General features: G+C 52.0%; 3 protein-coding genes across 7 annotated transcripts; 1 reads left to right on the top strand and 2 right to left on the bottom strand.

The window, feature by feature from the left end:
* Positions 1-2,881: 2,881 nt before the first annotated feature.
* RRP8 (ribosomal RNA processing 8) lies at positions 2,882-7,610 on the bottom strand. Of its 3 annotated transcripts, XM_045290539.1 has the most exons (8): positions 7,427-7,610; positions 5,578-5,941; positions 4,776-5,226; positions 4,538-4,667; positions 4,289-4,395; positions 4,082-4,178; positions 3,744-3,859; positions 2,882-3,369 (listed from the first exon to the last, which is right to left on the bottom strand). In XM_045290539.1, exons 1-8 carry the CDS (start codon positions 7,517-7,519, stop codon positions 3,180-3,182), a joined length of 1,548 nt encoding a protein of 515 aa, XP_045146474.1. In that variant the 5' UTR covers positions 7,520-7,610; the 3' UTR covers positions 2,882-3,179. The 3 variants fall into 3 exon arrangements, with proteins under 3 accessions (XP_045146474.1, XP_045146475.1, XP_004717123.1); XM_045290540.1 differs by lacking the exon at positions 3,744-3,859; XM_004717066.2 differs by having other exon boundaries at positions 3,282-3,859.
* A 132-nt stretch (positions 7,611-7,742) lies between these two features.
* Positions 7,743-14,952, top strand: ILK (integrin linked kinase). Of its 3 annotated transcripts, none has more exons than XM_004717068.4 (13): positions 7,743-7,816; positions 8,215-8,349; positions 12,267-12,432; positions 12,580-12,675; positions 12,850-12,946; positions 13,048-13,131; positions 13,233-13,318; positions 13,443-13,552; positions 13,655-13,782; positions 13,860-13,981; positions 14,079-14,178; positions 14,290-14,420; positions 14,538-14,952. In XM_004717068.4, exons 2-13 carry the CDS (start codon positions 8,261-8,263, stop codon positions 14,685-14,687), a joined length of 1,359 nt encoding a protein of 452 aa, XP_004717125.1. In that variant the 5' UTR covers positions 7,743-7,816; positions 8,215-8,260; the 3' UTR covers positions 14,688-14,952. The 3 variants fall into 3 exon arrangements, with proteins under 3 accessions (XP_004717125.1, XP_045146483.1, XP_004717127.1); XM_045290548.1 differs by having other exon boundaries at positions 7,798-7,816; positions 8,237-8,349; XM_004717070.4 differs by lacking the exons at positions 7,743-7,816; positions 12,850-12,946; positions 13,233-13,318 and having other exon boundaries at positions 7,863-8,349.
* Positions 14,924-16,315, bottom strand: TAF10 (TATA-box binding protein associated factor 10). The gene is made up of 5 exons (XM_004717067.3): positions 16,084-16,315; positions 15,814-15,968; positions 15,508-15,572; positions 15,273-15,387; positions 14,924-15,094 (listed from the first exon to the last, which is right to left on the bottom strand). The coding sequence occupies exons 1-5, from the start codon at positions 16,313-16,315 to the stop codon at positions 15,005-15,007; spliced, it is 657 nt and encodes a 218-aa protein (XP_004717124.1). The 3' UTR covers positions 14,924-15,004.
* Between the last annotated feature and the right edge of the window lie 478 nt (positions 16,316-16,793).

The following is a 16,793-nucleotide window of genomic DNA, read 5'->3' as shown; positions in this document are numbered from 1 at the left end:
CCATATGTGTTAGATAAACCTTGTTCAGGCGAAGTTACAGTGCTATTAGCTGAAAAGTTAACGTACATGAAATGACAATATGAAGGAGCTTCAAAAAGTTCATGGAAAAGGCATATAATGAAAAAGCTACCTATGGATTTCAAATTTTTCCACCAAAATAAACTCTTACTCACTTGTTATAATGTGTCTGAATAGGATCTTGTTTGAAGCACTAAGGATAAGGCATCAGTTTGGAGTACAGACCCAAAGTCCATCCAGCTGGAGACAATTGGACATCCCCTTACAGAAGGGTCAAGGAAGAAACGAGCCAGTCAGGGTGCAGTGTAGCACCAAGGAAACATGCAACTTTCCTCTCATTCTTTAATGCTTCCTCCCCCCCACTATCATGACCCCAATTCTACCTTACAAATTCAGCTAGACCATGGCATGTACACTGCTACAGATAAGAGCTGGAAACAGGGACTCCAGGGCAGATAAACCCCTCGGGACTAATAATGAGAGTAGCAATATGAGAAGGGCAAGGGGAAGATGAGGGGGAAAGGAACCAATCACAAGGATCTACATATGACCCCCTCCCTGGGGAACAAACAGAAAAGTGGGTGAAGGGAGACATCGATCAGTGTAAGACATGACAAATTAATTTATAAATTATCAAGGGTGCGTGAGGGAGGAAGGGTGGCAGAGGAGAAAAATGAGAAGCAGATGCCAGGGGCTTAAGTAGAAAATGTTTTGAAAATGATGGCAACAAATGTACAAATGTGCTTGACACAATGGCTACATGTATGTATTGTGAAAAGAACTGTACGAGCCCCCAATGAAATGATTAAAAAAAAAAAAAGACATCAGTTTGAAAGGAAAATAACACCTATCAGAGCAACATGTATTCTGCTAAAATTGAAGAACAAACATCAAATTTATGATGACGTTTCAGTGGAAGAATGGTGAAATTTTTGATGCTTCATGAAACATTCACGGAGACAATGCCCCAGAGAAAGCAGCAGTTTACAGATGGATAACTCATTTTAGGAAGGGTTAAGAAGATTCTGTAGGTGAGGCTCATAGTGGCAGACCATCCTCATCAATGAAGGAACAATTAATTCTGTTGTCGCCTAGTTGAAAAGGATTGACAGGTAACAGCAGAAACAATGGTCATCATAGATATTTCAATTGGTTCAACAATTCGGATTGAATAATTAAAACAAACTTTCTTCTGGATGGGTACCAACCAGATCAGCGGTAGACAAGAGTAGAACATTCCAATGAAAGTTTTGTACAGTGGGATGGATCTAGATCCTGGAGTGCTTCTTGGATGAATTATAACAGGAAATATGGCCTTACCAGTACAATCCTAAACACCAAGCACGATCCAAGTAATGGCTACCAAGAGGCAGGAGTGGTCCAGGAAAACAGAAGTGGACCAACTCAGAGCAAAGGTCATGGGCCAGGGGATGCTCAAGGCACTTTATTTACTGTCTGAGAATACTGCCAAAGAATAACAATATCTGAGAATTTAGAGAAAGTCAGCCAATACTTTAGTAAAAAAATACCTGGGGAAATTTCACTAGAGTCCTTCTCCCCCACAAGCTGCTCCTGCTTCTCTTTCACCGAACAAGGGCAATTTTGCAAGAATTTCAATGGGCTGTCACTAGGCATCCTTCTATAGCCCTGCCTTAACTATATCAGACTCATTTGATAATCTTAGAAAAAATCTTTCAAGGGCACCCATTTTTCTCTGTTAATAAAGTAAAAAAAAAAGACAGGATCAAAAAGGTCCAACTCCTGATTCATTAAGGATTGGACTAGTATCACCACTTAGAAGTGTTTTGACATTGATGGAGTTTAGCTTCCAAAATATAGGGCTTTTTTCCCGTCTTATCTTCTAACTCCATTTTCTATGGACGTTTTTGAAGTCCCTCATATGTATGCGTGTGTGTGTGTGTGTGTGTGTGTGTGTGTGTGTGTACGTATGGTATGAAACATGCTCACATGTTAGAGAAAGTAACAGCAGACAAAACTCCAGATGGTCTGAAATTTATTTTAAAAACAGAATATTATACGGTACCTTTAAATAGAAACCTGCATACTAACAAAGCTGTTTCATATGAAACGTGACTAGAAGTTAGTCGGAACCTAACCCTGTATTTCCTCTAGGAGCAAGGCATCACCTTTCAGAAATTCAGTGTTCACAGAGACTTTACTGAACACAACGACTGTGAATGAGAATCGACTGTATTTCAGCAAACAGTATACGGAAAGGCAAAGTGCATTGTCTGCCGAATGGTTCACAGTCCAGTCCCCAGCTTTGCCTTCTAGCCTAGTCTGTCCTAAAATCTGCTGTCCCTTAACTGGAGGCGTCTGCTGGCTCTATCCTTCCAGTGGCCACTCAGTTCTTATTTTTGTGGATGAAAGGTTGCGTCTTTACCCCATGGCAGATGTACTTACTCTGGGGGAGGCCTGGGGGTATATCATCCCACTCCTCTTACTCTGAGCACTAGCTTTCCTTGCCCACAGCTTGCCCGGGATGTGTCGTCCTGAGAAGAAATGGACATACCCTTTTGGCCAATGAACACCCCAATGTCCTCGACTCACACATGGCATCACCCAGCAATTTATTAACTGAGACCCAGTTCCTCCATCAGCCACCTCCCCTCCAAGGACAGTTCAGAATCCATCACAAGTCTATAAACACAAAGTTCATGGAAAATGGAACAGAAAGATAATGGGATTTCTCCATGAACTTGCTGAAGCTTATGAAAGGAACCTATGGAAGAGGCCTGTCCCCGACCTCTTCTGGAGTCTTCCTCAGCCAGCAAATCCATTCTTACCTCCACCTCCACTCCGGAGTAGACAGCCCTTGAAGAACAATAAGGATTACAACATATGATAGGCACAGTTAGGGTTTATTGAACCCCTCCCATGCCTCTAGCCAGGGCCACAGATTCTCTCAGTGAGCCCACACCAACCCATAAACAAGAGTCTTCACCACTTTCCAACGAAGCATCTGGCACGGAAGCATCTGAGATTAAGGGACTCCTAGCTCTAAGTAGCAAGTGGGGATTCAAACCCAGGTCTACTTGGCTCCGACATCTGTACTCGGTTATGCACACTCTCAGGAAACTCGGCGCTAGGAGTGGTTGACTTGGATACGAACAGCTTGAAGTGCACAGTGCAGGGAAAAGTCAGGCGGCTGTGACCAACCACTCCGCTGTGGAGAGTGTCGCATCATCCAGGAGCCCAGGCTGGCATGTTGAGCCAGGACGTTGGTGGGCTGCCAGGAGCTTCAGAAGCAACACCTGCCTGTCTACAGCCGTGAAGACCTGGCGGACTGAAGCTGAAGGAAGAGAACCCGTGCGTGCCAGAGGAGCTGGTCTGCGGAGAGATCGGAGGGGTACAGAATGAAGGAAGACAGCAAGACAGATAGCCAGGTGGCTCGGGAGAGACCCTACATTCAGAGTAGCCCTGAATCCCAAAGCTCTAGTTTCCGCAAAATTTAAGGAGATCCATGATTCCTCGACTTCCCTGTATTCTCAGAGTAAGCCCCTTAGTCTTTACCCAGTTTGACTTTCTGCTTCTTTCAACCAAGGAAGCCTCCATGAAACCAGGAGCTGGGCAAGGGCCTTTGTTCTTGACCTGGGGGCAGGGTAGACCCAGGGCCTGGCTCACAGCATCATTGGCTATAGTTTTCAAGGTTCTGAGCTATCAGTCCGAAGCCTGCCTCCCTTTCAAGGTGGTCCAGGGGTCACCTGCGCTTGTAGAGACATGGCTGAAGCTTCAGGCCTGAGAGTTCAGTTTGGGTTCCCACCCGAGGGGGTCCAGTCTTTTGGAAGTCAAACAGGAAGAAGTGGCTGTTGGTTATGTCCTAGGGGGAAGAGAAGACCTGGTGAGCTCATCCTAGTTGCTTACCATCCTTCCCCTCCATTTCCTGGCCCTGTTCAGAAGCTTCAGGGCTCCTCCCTCCCATGCTGTGCCTTCAGATCAAGTGCTTGTGCCTGTGCTCATGGCCTCCATCCTGCAGACCAAGCCTCCAACAAGGACCACACATAATGCAAAAGTACAGGTTAAGACTTCCTGGAGCCCTCACCTTGGAGTTGACCTTGAAGCCCAACTTGGACACAGCCGCCAGAAAGGCTCGGACATCTTCAAAGCGGCTGCTGACCTCAGCCACCTTCAGGAGACCCCTGGGAAGGATGGGGAAAGTTCTGTACAAATTCAAGAGCTCTTGTGCACGAGGGTGCGCATGCACACATGCACACACACACACATGTGCCAGTGTCTAGGGGGCTCCTACCCTGGCTTCAGCACTCGGTTTGCCTCTTCCAGGAAGTCCCTAATATTGGTTCCCATCAGTGACAGGCAGAACACAGCCACATCGACAGACTCATCCTCCAGCGGCACCTGTGGAGGGAAGGCCTTGTATGACGCCAGCACTGAGCGCCACAGTTGGGCACCTCGGAGGGCAGCAGAAAAAGGAAAGCAAGGGCTTCAAAGAGATAAGCACCTGGGCTAGAGCAAAGACCAGATTCACAGAGGTGGTTACCTGGGCCATGTCGCACACGGTGACCCTGGGGTCCAGAGGAGCCAAGTCAAAGCAGTGCACAGGGTTCCGGATACTTGAAGCCAAGCGGCAGTCCCCGCAGCCGAAGTCCGCCACCACCAGGGATGGAGGCCTGGGTGTGGGAGCAAAGGGTCATGCACTGGCCTGGTGAGTGGGTCCATGGCTGACCCACGTTACTTCTCACAGTGCCCCCACCCACCTACTCCACCCCCCCACTCACCGCTGGCGCAGATCCTTGATGATTCGGTCCACAGGATGCAGTGGCCACTTCTTGACTTGGTTCTGGAAGCCCCGGTGGTAGAGGTGAAAGGCCTCTGGGTCTTCTTGGAACAGGCGCTGGGCAGCGCTGCTCGGCCCTGAGTACAGCTGCTCATTGAGGTAGCGAAATCGGGCGCCATCCAACCGCTCTGCCATGCGGGCTCGCAGCGCTCCCGCCCGGGCCTCATGGCTGTCTGGCCTGGGAGCAGGAGGCACTTCTGCCTCTTCCGAAGGGGCCATGCCTGGAGCCTGGCCCTGTGGCAGCAGAGGCCGAAACTTGTTCTTGTGTCGCCGCTTGTTCTTCTGCCGGTTTCGCCACTGCTTGCGGCTCAAGCTATGAGGTGGCTGAGAAGTAGCCTCAGTGCTTGACTTGTGCGGGTCATTTGTAACATGCTCTTTCTGTGCTTTGGGGCCTGCAGGTAGGGGGAAGGGATGGTGTATTGGGGGCAAGATCTTGCAGAGAACACTTAGCAAGCCATTTATCGGTCCTGTCTCTTATTATTTTAATTAGAGCAAAAAATTCACCAATTCAACATTTTCTACCTGTGCAATTCAGTGGTAGTGATTACACTGTTCGTGTTGTATAACCACCTTGACTGAGGCCTCTGAAAGTACTTTCATGGTCTAAGGCTAGTCCCAATGGTGGCAAGTAGCCTTTGTCTTACGTAGGATAGTCCCAATGGTGGCAGGTAGCCTCTGCCCTATGTAGGATAAGCGAGTCTCCCTTGACCTCCCCACAAATATACGTACATAGCCAACAGTACCTGTTTGCTCCACATTGTCTATGTGCTGGGCTCTGTTTGAAGGGGCTGGTTTCTGGCACTTCCTCTTTCTTGTCTCCTCTTCAACAGAGTCCCTGTCAAGAAGGGCCCTTTTCTTGCAGCTTTTCTTCTTTCTTTCCACTTCCTCATCCTCAAAGTCACTCTCAGTTGGAGCCTGTTTCTGGCATCCCTTCCGTTTACCCCCTACTTCAGCAGAGGCACTAGCAAATGAGGCCTTTTTTGGGTGCTTTTTCTTCTGTGCTATCTCCTCCTCCGAGTCACTGCCAGGTAGGCTGGGGAGTTGCTTAGGAAGAGATGCAGCCTCCAGGGCCCGTAAGGTGGCCAAGAGCTGGCTGTGCTTAGAGCCCTGGGGGGTAAAAAAAGGATGGGGGCAGGGTAAGAGAGATGGACCAGTTCTGAAGGGCAAGGAGGGCGAGATAGAGGCTTGATTCAGACACTGGCAGAGATACCTGGATTCTTCCTAGCCAAGTAAGCTGGCTTAGGAAGCCTGCCAGACTCTGGAGGATAATCATGTCCCAATCCCAACCTTTGGGGGTGGATGGCATAGAAACCACCCACTCCCATTTCTTCAATGTGCACATGAGATCATGGATGTGTCTCCCCCGCCCGCCCGCCCACCCCCCCAGGGGAATGTGCTAAGGTGACGACTTTTGCTCTCCGCGGGTGATGCTGCTGCTCTACAACAGAGATTCACAGAAAGTTTCTGAGCACAGGATCGGTGTGTGCATGAAAGGAGTCTCTGGCTGCAGTGTCAAGAACAAACTGAAGAGACACTACCGGCAGAAAATTGAGTGAGGAGGGTGTTCCAAGTGGCCAGGCAGAAGAACGGTGGTCCAGGTCGTGGCAGAGTTGAGGGAATAAAGGAGGAGCTGTCAGATGGGCAAAGTCCATGTTGTGCATACAATGAAGGGCATGGGAAGGCGGAATGTGAGGAAGTAAGTACACCAGCTCCACATTGCAAAGGCTCCAAGGTGGAGGCCTACAGCAGGAGAGGTGACGTCCTGCTGGGTGGTCTGAGACCCAGCATTCATCTTGCAAATCCTCGTTGAATGGTCATATTCAGAACCCTTTGCTGCCAGCACTGCCACTCTCTACAATCCGCTCTCCACATTGTCAGCAACTGTCTTTCCAGACAGAAAGCAAATCTGAACAGATCACCCACGAGGCACACTTCGTTGGCTTCTCTTGTGCCCTTGAGATATACAAAACGTTTACCTCTCCAGCTTCAACTACCTTTTCTCACTCTCTGGGCTCCAACCACAGGCAACGTTTTGGGGAACCCTATGGGGTCGCTATGAGTCAGATTGACCTCCAGGGCAGTCAGCTCGGTTTTCTTTAACAGATCATACACAAGGGGCCTTGGTGGCTAGTGAGTGACCCATTGGGCCAAGGTCAACAGTTGGAATTCATCTGCTGTTTTGTGAAGGAAAGTATGGCATTCTGCTCAGCCTAGGAAACCAAGGAGGCCATTCGACCGGGACCTATAAGGTCGCTAAAGATGGCGGTGAGTTGAGCAGGTGGTCCCAGTGGGATCGCTGTGAACCGGCAGTGTTTATTTGGGGTTGGAAAGGTCACGCGCTCTAGTCTAGGGCCATCTTTACACGAGCTTTTCTCTTCGCTTCAACTTTCCTCATTCATATGTAGCCGTCTCTCAGCTACAGTGTTATTTTCTCTGAAAAGTGTCCAGATATTCACCCACCCCCTCCAGAGGTGCGGCAGGTGCCCCACCTATCCACCCAGTACACACCTGGCGCGCCCAGGCGCTGGGATTTCCCCAGCGGTCCGTTTCGAGGCCCGAGACGGCTCCCAGTGTCCCTGAGTGGTCGCTCACCTTGGTTTGCGAGGCGGCCGCGGGCCGGGAGGGTCCGTGTCCGAGGGCCGCGACTACAGGGGCCTCCTCGGCCCACTCCGGCTCCTCGAACATGCGGGCCGCGAGGGCGGAACCCCGGGGTCCCGCGTCCCTCCACGTGTGACAGCGCCTCCGAGAGACGCAGCATCCACCAGGCGGCCAAGAGCCGGAAACCAGAGAGTGAAAGCTAGCGGCAGCTAGAGCGGCGGGCGCGGCTCCGGAAACCACCGAGTTTCGACAGCGAGGCCTAGAAGGGCCAGGGAGGGCGGGCTGCCGGCGCGGGCCCGCTACAGCCTGGGCCGGGGCGGGGCCGGGTGGCGGGCGCGGCCGGACGGGAGTTCCCCGGAGAAGGCGCCTCGAGCCCGAGTCCCGGTAAGTACACGTCCACCCGCGCCCCTCCCCAAGACCCAGGCCCTGCCAGCTCACCCACTCCGCCCGAATTCCGAGGCGGGAACGGGGGTCACACCGGGGATCCCCTCCTGCAGGGTGTACGGTGCCCGTCCCTCTCTAACTCCTGCCCCCCAGCCCAGCTCTAATCACGCGTGGGGTCTCCGTGCCTGCCCGACGTTATCCCTCCGGGAGACAACACCGCCTGTTCCCTAACCCTACTGCACACGCCTTTCCCCACCCCCGGGGGGCAGTCAGGGATCGCCCCGCTCCCCAAACTTCCTTTCCCGACCCCAGGCGTCCCTGACGCCGCGCCCAGACACCCGCTCCCAACAGGAACACTTACCTCTTGTAGGGGGCAAATATTGGGGTTCCCTCCACAGTCCCCAGGCTTACCCAATCTAGGGGACTCTGCGCCGGGACACTGCGATGGACGACATATTCACTCAGTGCCGGGAAGGCAACGCGGTTGCCGTGCGCCTGTGGTTGGACAACACCGAGAACGACCTCAACCAGGGGTGAGCTGAGGCAGCTGGTAGGGAGAAAGCCAGATTCCTGCCTCTCTTGGGGACGTGGGGTCGTCATGTCTGGTGGGGTGGCTGGTTTGCCGTCTAGTGTGATGCGTGTTAAGTACATCCACTGGAGGCACAGGATCTGCAGTGTTGAACGAGTTTTACCGGTAGAAGCTGCTGGGACCTTTCCAGACCCAGTGAACTGCATGGGCAAAGATTGTGAGGCTAGACACAAAGTGGAGAGTCCCAAGAGATTGTTTGGGATTCCATGTGGCTGGAGAACCAAATGCTTTTTCTGTGGGCTGCAGTTTTGGGTGCAAGTAGAGAATGACAGGAGATAAGGGGGAGAGGTCTGCAGGGGTCAGGCAGCTCAAGCATGGATGTTTAGGCCATCAGGTCTTTATTCTAACAGCAAACACTTGAAGTGATAAGACGAGACTAACCGCTTGCCAAGTATCATTTGGCTACTTTATGAAGCGCTGACAAGATGGATTTCTGGAAGCTATTCCAGAAGCAGTGCTGGCTTAAGACTAGAATAGGAACAGTTGAAAAAGAAAAGTGACCGAATTCCAAAAATATTTAGGGTGAAGACTTGGTGGGTCCAGCTGTGGGAAATGAAAAAGGTCAAATATGATGAGGCGCATTTGGGCTTGGACACTTGGAAAGATGGGCATGATAACAATTCAGCAGGTCATTGGTTATGCAGATTCCTGGTTTGGGAGAGAGGCTTAGAGGCACAGATTTGGGAGATACTAGCATATAGATGACACTTGAAGACTTGTGTGAAGGAAGAAGAGAGTTCTGAATAGAAAACCAAAGGGCCTGGGATGAGAAGCTTGAAACCGGAAAGGAACAACCCCCCAGGGTCAAAGGAGAAAGAGTAAAGTGTGTTGGTGAAACTTCCAGAAAAGGAGGTTTCAATGAAAGGGGCTTGGTCAGCAGTAGTGTCCCCACTTGCTGCTCAGTGGAACAGTAGTACAGGCTGCTCCAAAGTAACTCCCCTCGACGATCGTGATGGGAGCTGTTCCAGAGGAATGATAGATAGCATAGCAGACCGTCCTAGGTCCATGCATTTAAGTACTGAATGTACTGGACACACTGTGCTGAGCTTTCCTTTACAGGCCTCTGCAAAGGTAGATTGTCTCCTGCCCTTGAGGTGGCCGACTCGTGGCAGGTTGAAAAATGAATGAGAGGTGTGGCTGTAGAGAAAATAATGCAATCAAGTTCTAGTAGATTGTCTGAGTCAGGGATGCAAGAAAAGCAGTAGGGATGATGCTTCCGAGCAAGGGTTATACTTTTTTTTTTTAATCTTTGGAGTTTTTCTATGTGAAAGTTTTAAGAGGTAAGGCTGAGTCCTGTGTACAATTTATCCTTCATATTTTGCAAAGTACATTTGTTTATTTTTCATATTTCTCAAAGGGTGCTTGATAAAACCAGTGAACACCATTATTAAGTCTGCAGGACTCTGCTGCCAAAAGTTGTCTGGGGAGCATTAGGGAATCCGGCTTTGGTGCTGCTTTGAGGGTGCAGGGTCTGAGGGCCCACGCTGGATAAATACTGGGTCTGAGGAATAGTGGTTAGTTCCCAGCCAGCATCTCTGAGGTAGAGTCCAGATCCTGAGGTGACAGTGGACAGAGCCTTGGTGCCCATACTTTTGCTCTTGGACTGGCGGTTGTCTTGGGGCCACTGACTGCTGCTGGAGGCTGATTAGTCTCCGCATAAATTGAATAGCTAGGAGGCAAGGATGATTGATAAGCAGGGTGTTGGAATTGCTTCCGGGGGACACCCATCTCCAGGAAAGCTTTTGGCATATCTGTGTTGGCAGATGAGGGCAAGCTGTGGAAAGATCAGTAAATTTAGAAGCCACTCTCCACCCTCATCAGTTGTGGCTTGTTGTCTGGATTTAAGGAGGCTAGGGGTTGGCCAGATCCCTGACCAGCTCCAAGACCCGCCCAGAGCCCCTGCACGGGAAGTGACCACAGCAGTAAGGCATCTGGAGGCCTTCAGCCCAGACCTCAGCCCCGCCCCCTGCCCCGCCCCTTGGATCTGCAGTCCGGGACTGGAGGGAATTTCCTTTTATGGCCCCTGGCTGTCAGGCTGGACCAGCTCCCACCCAATTGCTTTGTTTTTTGTATAATTTTTTTTCTTTATAAAATACATGCCCTTGAGACAAGAGAAAGTCCAGTACAGTTTTTCTTTTCAAAGCAGCTGTTCTCATTTTCTTCTCTTTCTGTGCCTAGGATTGCTGGGGGGAGAAGGGGGTGGGGGGCGGGGCACACCCCTGTTTTATATTGTTTAACTGCTGCACCATAAATGCATTTCTCCTTTAATTAGTAAGCCCTCCCAAAACATTATCTTAATTCCATTACAAGTTTAGATTTGAGTTCAGTAAAGAACCAAAGAGTAACTGTGGCTCTCTCTCCCATGGATTGTGGTCTTCCTGTTCCAAGAACCCTCCTACCCAGCCCTTAGCATGCACAGAATACCTGCTGTCATTCAGTCCCTTGGAAGCATCGGCTAATACCAAGTAGTGGATTTTTACAGTCTACTATGGCAAACGCTATAGTATGGGGGCGGACAAGATGCAGTAGAAAACAAAAAGGTCTGACAGACCTTGCAAACTGATGCAGGAGACAGAGCCTGGGAGTAGGATCATGGTCTTGGGCGACACAAAGGTCAGTTAGCATGGCAGAGTCCAAAGAGACAGTGTTCTACATCCTGCTTTGGTGAGCAGCGACTGGGGTTTTAAAAGCTATTCAGCCATCCAAGGTGCAGCTTTCCGTCTCTCCCTGACTGGAGAAAGAAGAATGAAAAACCTCAACAATGCACAGAAGCAATTAGCCCGACCGACGAGAATGTCAATCTTTACAATCCTGAGACCAGAAGAATTAGGTGGTGCCCAGCTAGCACTACCTACTGCCCTGAAGGGGATCACATTAGAACATCCTGGATAGAGTGGAACAAAAATGTACGTCCGAAATTAAAATCATTAAAAAAAAGACTAGGCTTACTGTTTGAGTACACTGGTGGGATCCCAATGCCACGGCCTTTAGCCATCTTTCAGGCCTGAAGGCCACGGTTTAATTTTCAGACAAATCCATTAGGAGAACAGTAACACTAGGAACATACACGTGCCTTCAAATAATTGATGAGACCAAAAGGGTAGCATTTGCCCCTGGACAAAGTTGCAAAGTGTTAGAAAGGTGGAAGCACGGAGGAAGTGGGATGAGTGGGTGCTACACTGTGGGGGACCACAGTGAACGACACGAAACAAAACGTGTACGAGTTGAACGGAAAACTGCTCTACTCCATATGCCTTCACCCAATTCACAATCTAAAATTTAAAAAGGAAAAACACAGACAAACCAGTAGCGAGCTAGAAACCAGATGAAGAAAGATTGTTACCACCTAGTGAGAATGGGCTTCCCAGGGAAGAAAGGATGGTTTGGGGGTGGGGGGTAAAAATAATGAATCTTACAGACGTGTTGGGTTTAATGTCACCTAAGTGCCCCTTAAAGCGTCCTGGTGGTGGCATACAGTGCTTATGCATTGGACTGCAATCCTCAAGGTCAGCAATCCAAAACCTCCAACTGCCCCTCGAGATAAAGACAGGACTTTCTACTCCTGTAAGGACTTAACAGTCTCTGAAACTCACCGGGGCAGTCCGCCCTCGTATAGGGTTGCTATGAGTCAGCATCCACTCTATGGCAATGAGTTTCCTTTTGTTCTATTGGAAGTAGCCCTTGTTGGGTTTGAAGCTAAGGGCAATAGCTGAATTGGGCAGACTTAGAAGTTGTTGACGTAAATGAGAATTGAAATCCTAGAGAAGTGAGGTTTCCCATGAAAAATATGAAGTGACCATCAGTTGAAAGCCTCTACCCCATCCCACCCCCAGATCACTGACCATTGCCCTTTCCACAAAGGGATGATCATGGCTTCTCCCCCTTGCACTGGGCCTGCCGGGAGGGCCGCTCTGCTGTGGTTGAGATGCTGATCATGCGGGGCGCACGGATCAATGTAATGAATCGTGGAGATGACACCCCCCTGCATCTGGCAGCAAGCCACGGACACCGGGATATTGTTCAGAAGGTACGTATGAACCCGTCAGCCATGTTAACCGTAAGCACTGTACCATACACGAGACATATGTGTGCTCTTCCCCCTTCCTGATCTATACTGCAATACCCATCTTTCGTGTGGGACTGACTGTGTCTTCTGCCCGGCCCTGGGATCCAGCTGCTGCAGTACAAGGCTGACATCAATGCAGTGAATGAACACGGGAATGTACCTCTGCATTATGCCTGCTTTTGGGGTCAAGACCAGGTGGCAGAGGTAAGGACTTGAGTTCCAAGCCCTGGGATCAGGGGGGAAGCAAAGTCTCAGCCCAAGTGGACGATTCCGAAGCAGCTCACCCTTAGTGTTTGACACTTACAGGGTATATACTGCATCTGTGGTACTGCCACAGGGGTAGCAGGAGCCCTCATCACAAGCGCTTTCTCATTCCAGGACCTGGTAGCTAATGGAGCCCTGGTCAGCATCTGTAACAAGTATGGAGAAATGCCTGTGGACAAAGCCAAGGCTCCCCTCAGAGAGCTTCTTCGAGGTCCATCCTTTCCTCTTCCCCTACTTGTGCCCTCTGGTCTGGCCCCTCCCCACCTGTCTCTTCATTAACAATATCTAAGGTCGATTGTTTTTCTTCTCCAGAGCGAGCAGAGAAGATGGGTCAGAATCTCAACCGAATTCCATACAAGGACACATTTTGGAAGGGGACCACCCGCACTCGGCCCCGTGAGTCACTGCTGGTGGTGGGAGGGGTGGTAATGGAATCATCCTGGGCTCCTGGAGCTGAGTTGGGGGAAGCTGGGGACCTGACCTGCCCACGCTCTCAGGAAATGGGACCCTGAACAAACACTCCGGCATTGACTTCAAACAGCTCAACTTCTTGGCGAAGCTCAACGAGAATCACTCTGGAGAGGTGACCCCTGCCCTTCATGCTCCTCCCTCCCCAAATCCTCACAAATTACCTGTTACACACCTGCTTTAAGCTCCTCCAGATAGGAAAACAGCCTTATTAAAGCCTAACCCCCACCTGTTCTCAGCTCTGGAAGGGCCGCTGGCAGGGCAATGACATTGTTGTGAAGGTGCTAAAGGTGCGAGACTGGAGTACCAGGAAGAGCAGGGACTTCAATGAGGAGTGTCCCCGGCTCAGGTAGGGGAAAACCTGATGCTGCTGGTTCCAAGGAACCCTGAATAGCACTGAGAGGGAGATCTTTTGGGCTGGGTCTCAGCCAGGGACACTCTCTCCTCCCAGGATTTTCTCGCATCCAAATGTTCTCCCAGTGCTAGGAGCCTGCCAGTCTCCACCTGCTCCTCACCCCACCCTCATCACACACTGGATGCCATACGGATCCCTCTACAATGTCCTGCATGAAGGCACCAGTGAGTAGCCATGTGTGTGCCCTTGGTTGGGGTGGAGTGGCACACAGAACTTATTTAACTCCCACCTCCTCTTGTAGACTTCGTTGTGGACCAGAGCCAGGCTGTGAAGTTTGCACTGGACATGGCAAGGGGCATGGCCTTCTTACACACATTAGAACCCCTCATCCCACGGCATGCACTCAATAGCCGTAGTGTCATGGTGAGGTCACAAGCCCACTTCTGGCCCAGACTCCTCAGAACTCCTTTACCTATCTAGACTAAGACTCACCTCCTCCCACCTATATTCTCTTCTTCAGATTGATGAGGACATGACTGCCCGAATAAGCATGGCTGATGTCAAGTTCTCTTTCCAGTGCCCTGGGCGCATGTATGCGCCTGCCTGGGTGGCCCCTGAAGGTGGGTGTGGGCCTTGTATCGGGAGGTAAAGGAAAACCGTTTCGGTGCTGGTAGAAGGCAGCAGAAATAAGCCACGGGGGCAGTGGGAACAGACAAGCCCTGTCCCTCCAGCTCTGCAGAAGAAGCCTGAAGACACGAACAGACGCTCGGCAGACATGTGGAGTTTTGCAGTGCTTCTGTGGGAACTGGTGACACGGGAGGTGCCATTTGCTGACCTCTCCAACATGGAGATTGGCATGAAGGTGGGAAGAGATATGTACATTTTTGCTGGGGGATGGTAGTGAGGTGGCAATAACTAGTGGCCCGGGCTCTCCCACATGACAAAGTCCTGATGCTCACCTTCTTTGTCCTCTCGGCAGGTGGCGCTGGAAGGCCTTCGGCCTACAATCCCACCAGGCATTTCCCCCCACGTGTGTAAACTTATGAAGATTTGCATGAACGAGGACCCTGCTAAACGACCCAAGTTTGACATGATTGTACCCATTCTGGAGAAGATGCAGGACAAGTAGGGCTGGAACATGCCTGCCTGAACTCCAGAAGTATCAGGACACGGTTGGGGGAAAGTGCATCTCCCCCAAAACAGTAGGCCTCTGGATGCCTGCCCTGCCTCCAGTCATGGTACTACCCCAGCCATGGGACCCATCCCTTGTCCCCATCCCTACCACTGTGGCCCCCAAAGGGCTGGGCTCAAAGCTTTGCCACTGGTCACACGGTGTCTCCCGGCATGGGAGGGATCAGCCCCGCCTGTCACAATAAAGTTTATTATGAAAACAGGCTGGTGTGGGGACATGAGGACAATCAAATACATAGATAGATGTCGAGCGGCTCAGGTGAAGTAGTGCGGCTTCTTCACATTGATGCCATACTCGCTGAGGGCAGGGGTCAAGTCCTCCATGGTCAGAGTGTACTTGCGGTCCTGAGGAAAAGACGGAAGAGCACAGGCTGAGTACAAGAATCGCTGCTTTCCATCCTAGATAGGTGACCCTGAGTAGGTCTGACACTTCCCCTAGGGCTGTTTCCCCACGGGGCCTTCCGGGGAAGGAATGTCTCCAAGGCTGTGGAGTAATTACAAACTGGTCAGCCTCCCCTCACACCTTGCTCTTGCTTCGGGAGCTGCCAGAGGCTGTGCCCTTCATTTTGCAGTGCTGCAGGGCATCGTTGGCAATATCTGAGATGAATTTCTGGGCAGCTAGGGAGATGAGGCGGATTCTAGAGAGAAAATGCTGGCATGAGAAAAAAAGCGAGCTCCCAGAGGCCAACACTGCCTTGGCCCTGGACACCCAAACCCCACACAAGCACGCAAAGCTCTAGCCTGCTCAGTATACTCACATGCGAGGGTCCGAGGCCTCAAAGCCAGCACGATTTAGGTAGTAACCAGTCACTGCGTCGGGGATCTAGCAAATCAAGTAGACAAGTGTCAGTTGAAGCCACGCAGCACTGAGCGGGAGGAAGGGAAGGGAGCTGGGGGAGGGCAGGCCTGGCTATCAGGAAGCCCAACAGTTGGGGTATGCACAGGGGTGAAATCACAAGAGCTAGGAGGGGAGCGAATAGGAGAGGGTGATGAGAAGCCAGGAGGTGTGGCTGAGAGTCGCAGTGACAGCAGGCCATGTGGCCTTGTTCGGGCGGTAAGCCCACCGTAGGCGTGTAATCCTCCAGCTGCATCAGAAAGTCCACAAGAGGCGTGCTGGACACCACCGGCTTCACTTCTCCGTTGGCCGCGCTCGGCAGCACGTAAACTCCGTTAGACATGACCCCTTCTGGGGGCGCCGCGCCGCCCGCCGTCACCGGAGCTGGAGGGGAACCAGCCAACTCAGACCCGAGGGGGAGGCTCCGGGCCCCAGCTAGCTCTGCCTCGGACCCGCGGTCCTCACCCGCCCCCTCACCCTCACCCGTCCCAGCCCTCACCCGGCACGCGCCGCTCAGCCGGCTCCCCGGCACGCGCCGCCACGGGGCCCGTGCCCCCAGACACGGCTCCGGCCCCAGGTCCCCCTGAGGTCCCCGCGGGGCTGGCCTTGTTCTCCGCGGCGGCGCTGGCAGGCAGCGCGGCCGGGGCCGAGACCGGGGGCGCAGGGCCCGGGGCCGAGGCGGCGTTGGCCGGCACCGCCTCGGCGTCCGCGCCGGAGCCGCTGCAGCTCATGGGGCCGGTGGGAGAGGCGGCGAACAGAGCTGCTTCCGCTTCCGCTCACGTACGCGCACACAGCGGGGAAGACGTCACTCGCTCCACCACTCGCCCCGCCCACGCCGTCTCCTTCCCGCCCACTCCCCGCCCCGCCCCCCGGCTGGACCAGCTTTTATGCTAGCATCCGAGTTTGTCACATCCCCAGTCTTTGAGAACTGTGTTGGCCGGCGACGTGTCGCTCCCGCGATATTCCAGGTGGTTCCTCCGGAATGGGAGCACTGTTTGTCCGGGATCCCCTCGGACCGCATTCAGCCTACAGCCCGGGAGATTTTGCTCTGGAGCGCCGAGGCCTAGAGGCGCATCTAAGGTATTGCAGATGTGGCACGTGCCACGGATGCCGCAGGAAGGGGGCGCCGCTGAGCAGGCTCTATTATTCTTGGCCATTTACGTCGCCCGCTGTCAGATCTTTCCCAAGTTGACTCTTGAGATTGATAGG

The sequence above is a fragment of the Echinops telfairi genome, unplaced genomic scaffold (assembly GCF_000313985.2).
Source record: "Echinops telfairi isolate 266 unplaced genomic scaffold, ASM31398v2 ScPeMD7_41;HRSCAF=154, whole genome shotgun sequence".
Classification (NCBI taxonomy): Eukaryota; Metazoa; Chordata; class Mammalia; order Afrosoricida; family Tenrecidae; genus Echinops; species Echinops telfairi.
Note: the sequence above shows the minus strand (reverse complement) of the source record. Positions and strands in the feature narration are given on the sequence as shown.

Excerpts from the sequence above, each read along its gene's own strand:
- RRP8 (XM_045290539.1), bottom strand. The coding sequence starts at position 7,519 with ATGTTCGAGGAGCCGGAGTGGGCCGAGGAGGCCCCTGTAGTCGCGGCC. Across the intron at positions 4,179-4,288 it reads AACCGAGTGCTGAAGCCAGG|GGGTCTCCTGAAGGTGGCTG; the intron begins GTAGGAGCCCCC and ends CATCCTTCCCAG. Across the intron at positions 3,370-3,743 it reads CCATGTCTCTACAAGCGCAG|ACCAGCTCCTCTGGCACGCA; the intron begins GTGACCCCTGGA and ends ATCTCTCCGCAG.
- ILK (XM_004717068.4), top strand. The coding sequence starts at position 8,261 with ATGGACGACATATTCACTCAGTGCCGGGAAGGCAACGCGGTTGCCGTG. Across the intron at positions 13,982-14,078 it reads TCAATAGCCGTAGTGTCATG|ATTGATGAGGACATGACTGC; the intron begins GTGAGGTCACAA and ends TCTCTTCTTCAG. Across the intron at positions 14,179-14,289 it reads TGCCTGGGTGGCCCCTGAAG|CTCTGCAGAAGAAGCCTGAA; the intron begins GTGGGTGTGGGC and ends CTGTCCCTCCAG.
- TAF10 (XM_004717067.3), bottom strand. The coding sequence starts at position 16,315 with ATGAGCTGCAGCGGCTCCGGCGCGGACGCCGAGGCGGTGCCGGCCAAC. Across the intron at positions 15,969-16,083 it reads GGCTGAGCGGCGCGTGCCGG|CTCCGGTGACGGCGGGCGGC; the intron begins GTGAGGGCTGGG and ends GTTCCCCTCCAG. Across the intron at positions 15,573-15,813 it reads TGGAGGATTACACGCCTACG|ATCCCCGACGCAGTGACTGG; the intron begins GTGGGCTTACCG and ends TTGATTTGCTAG.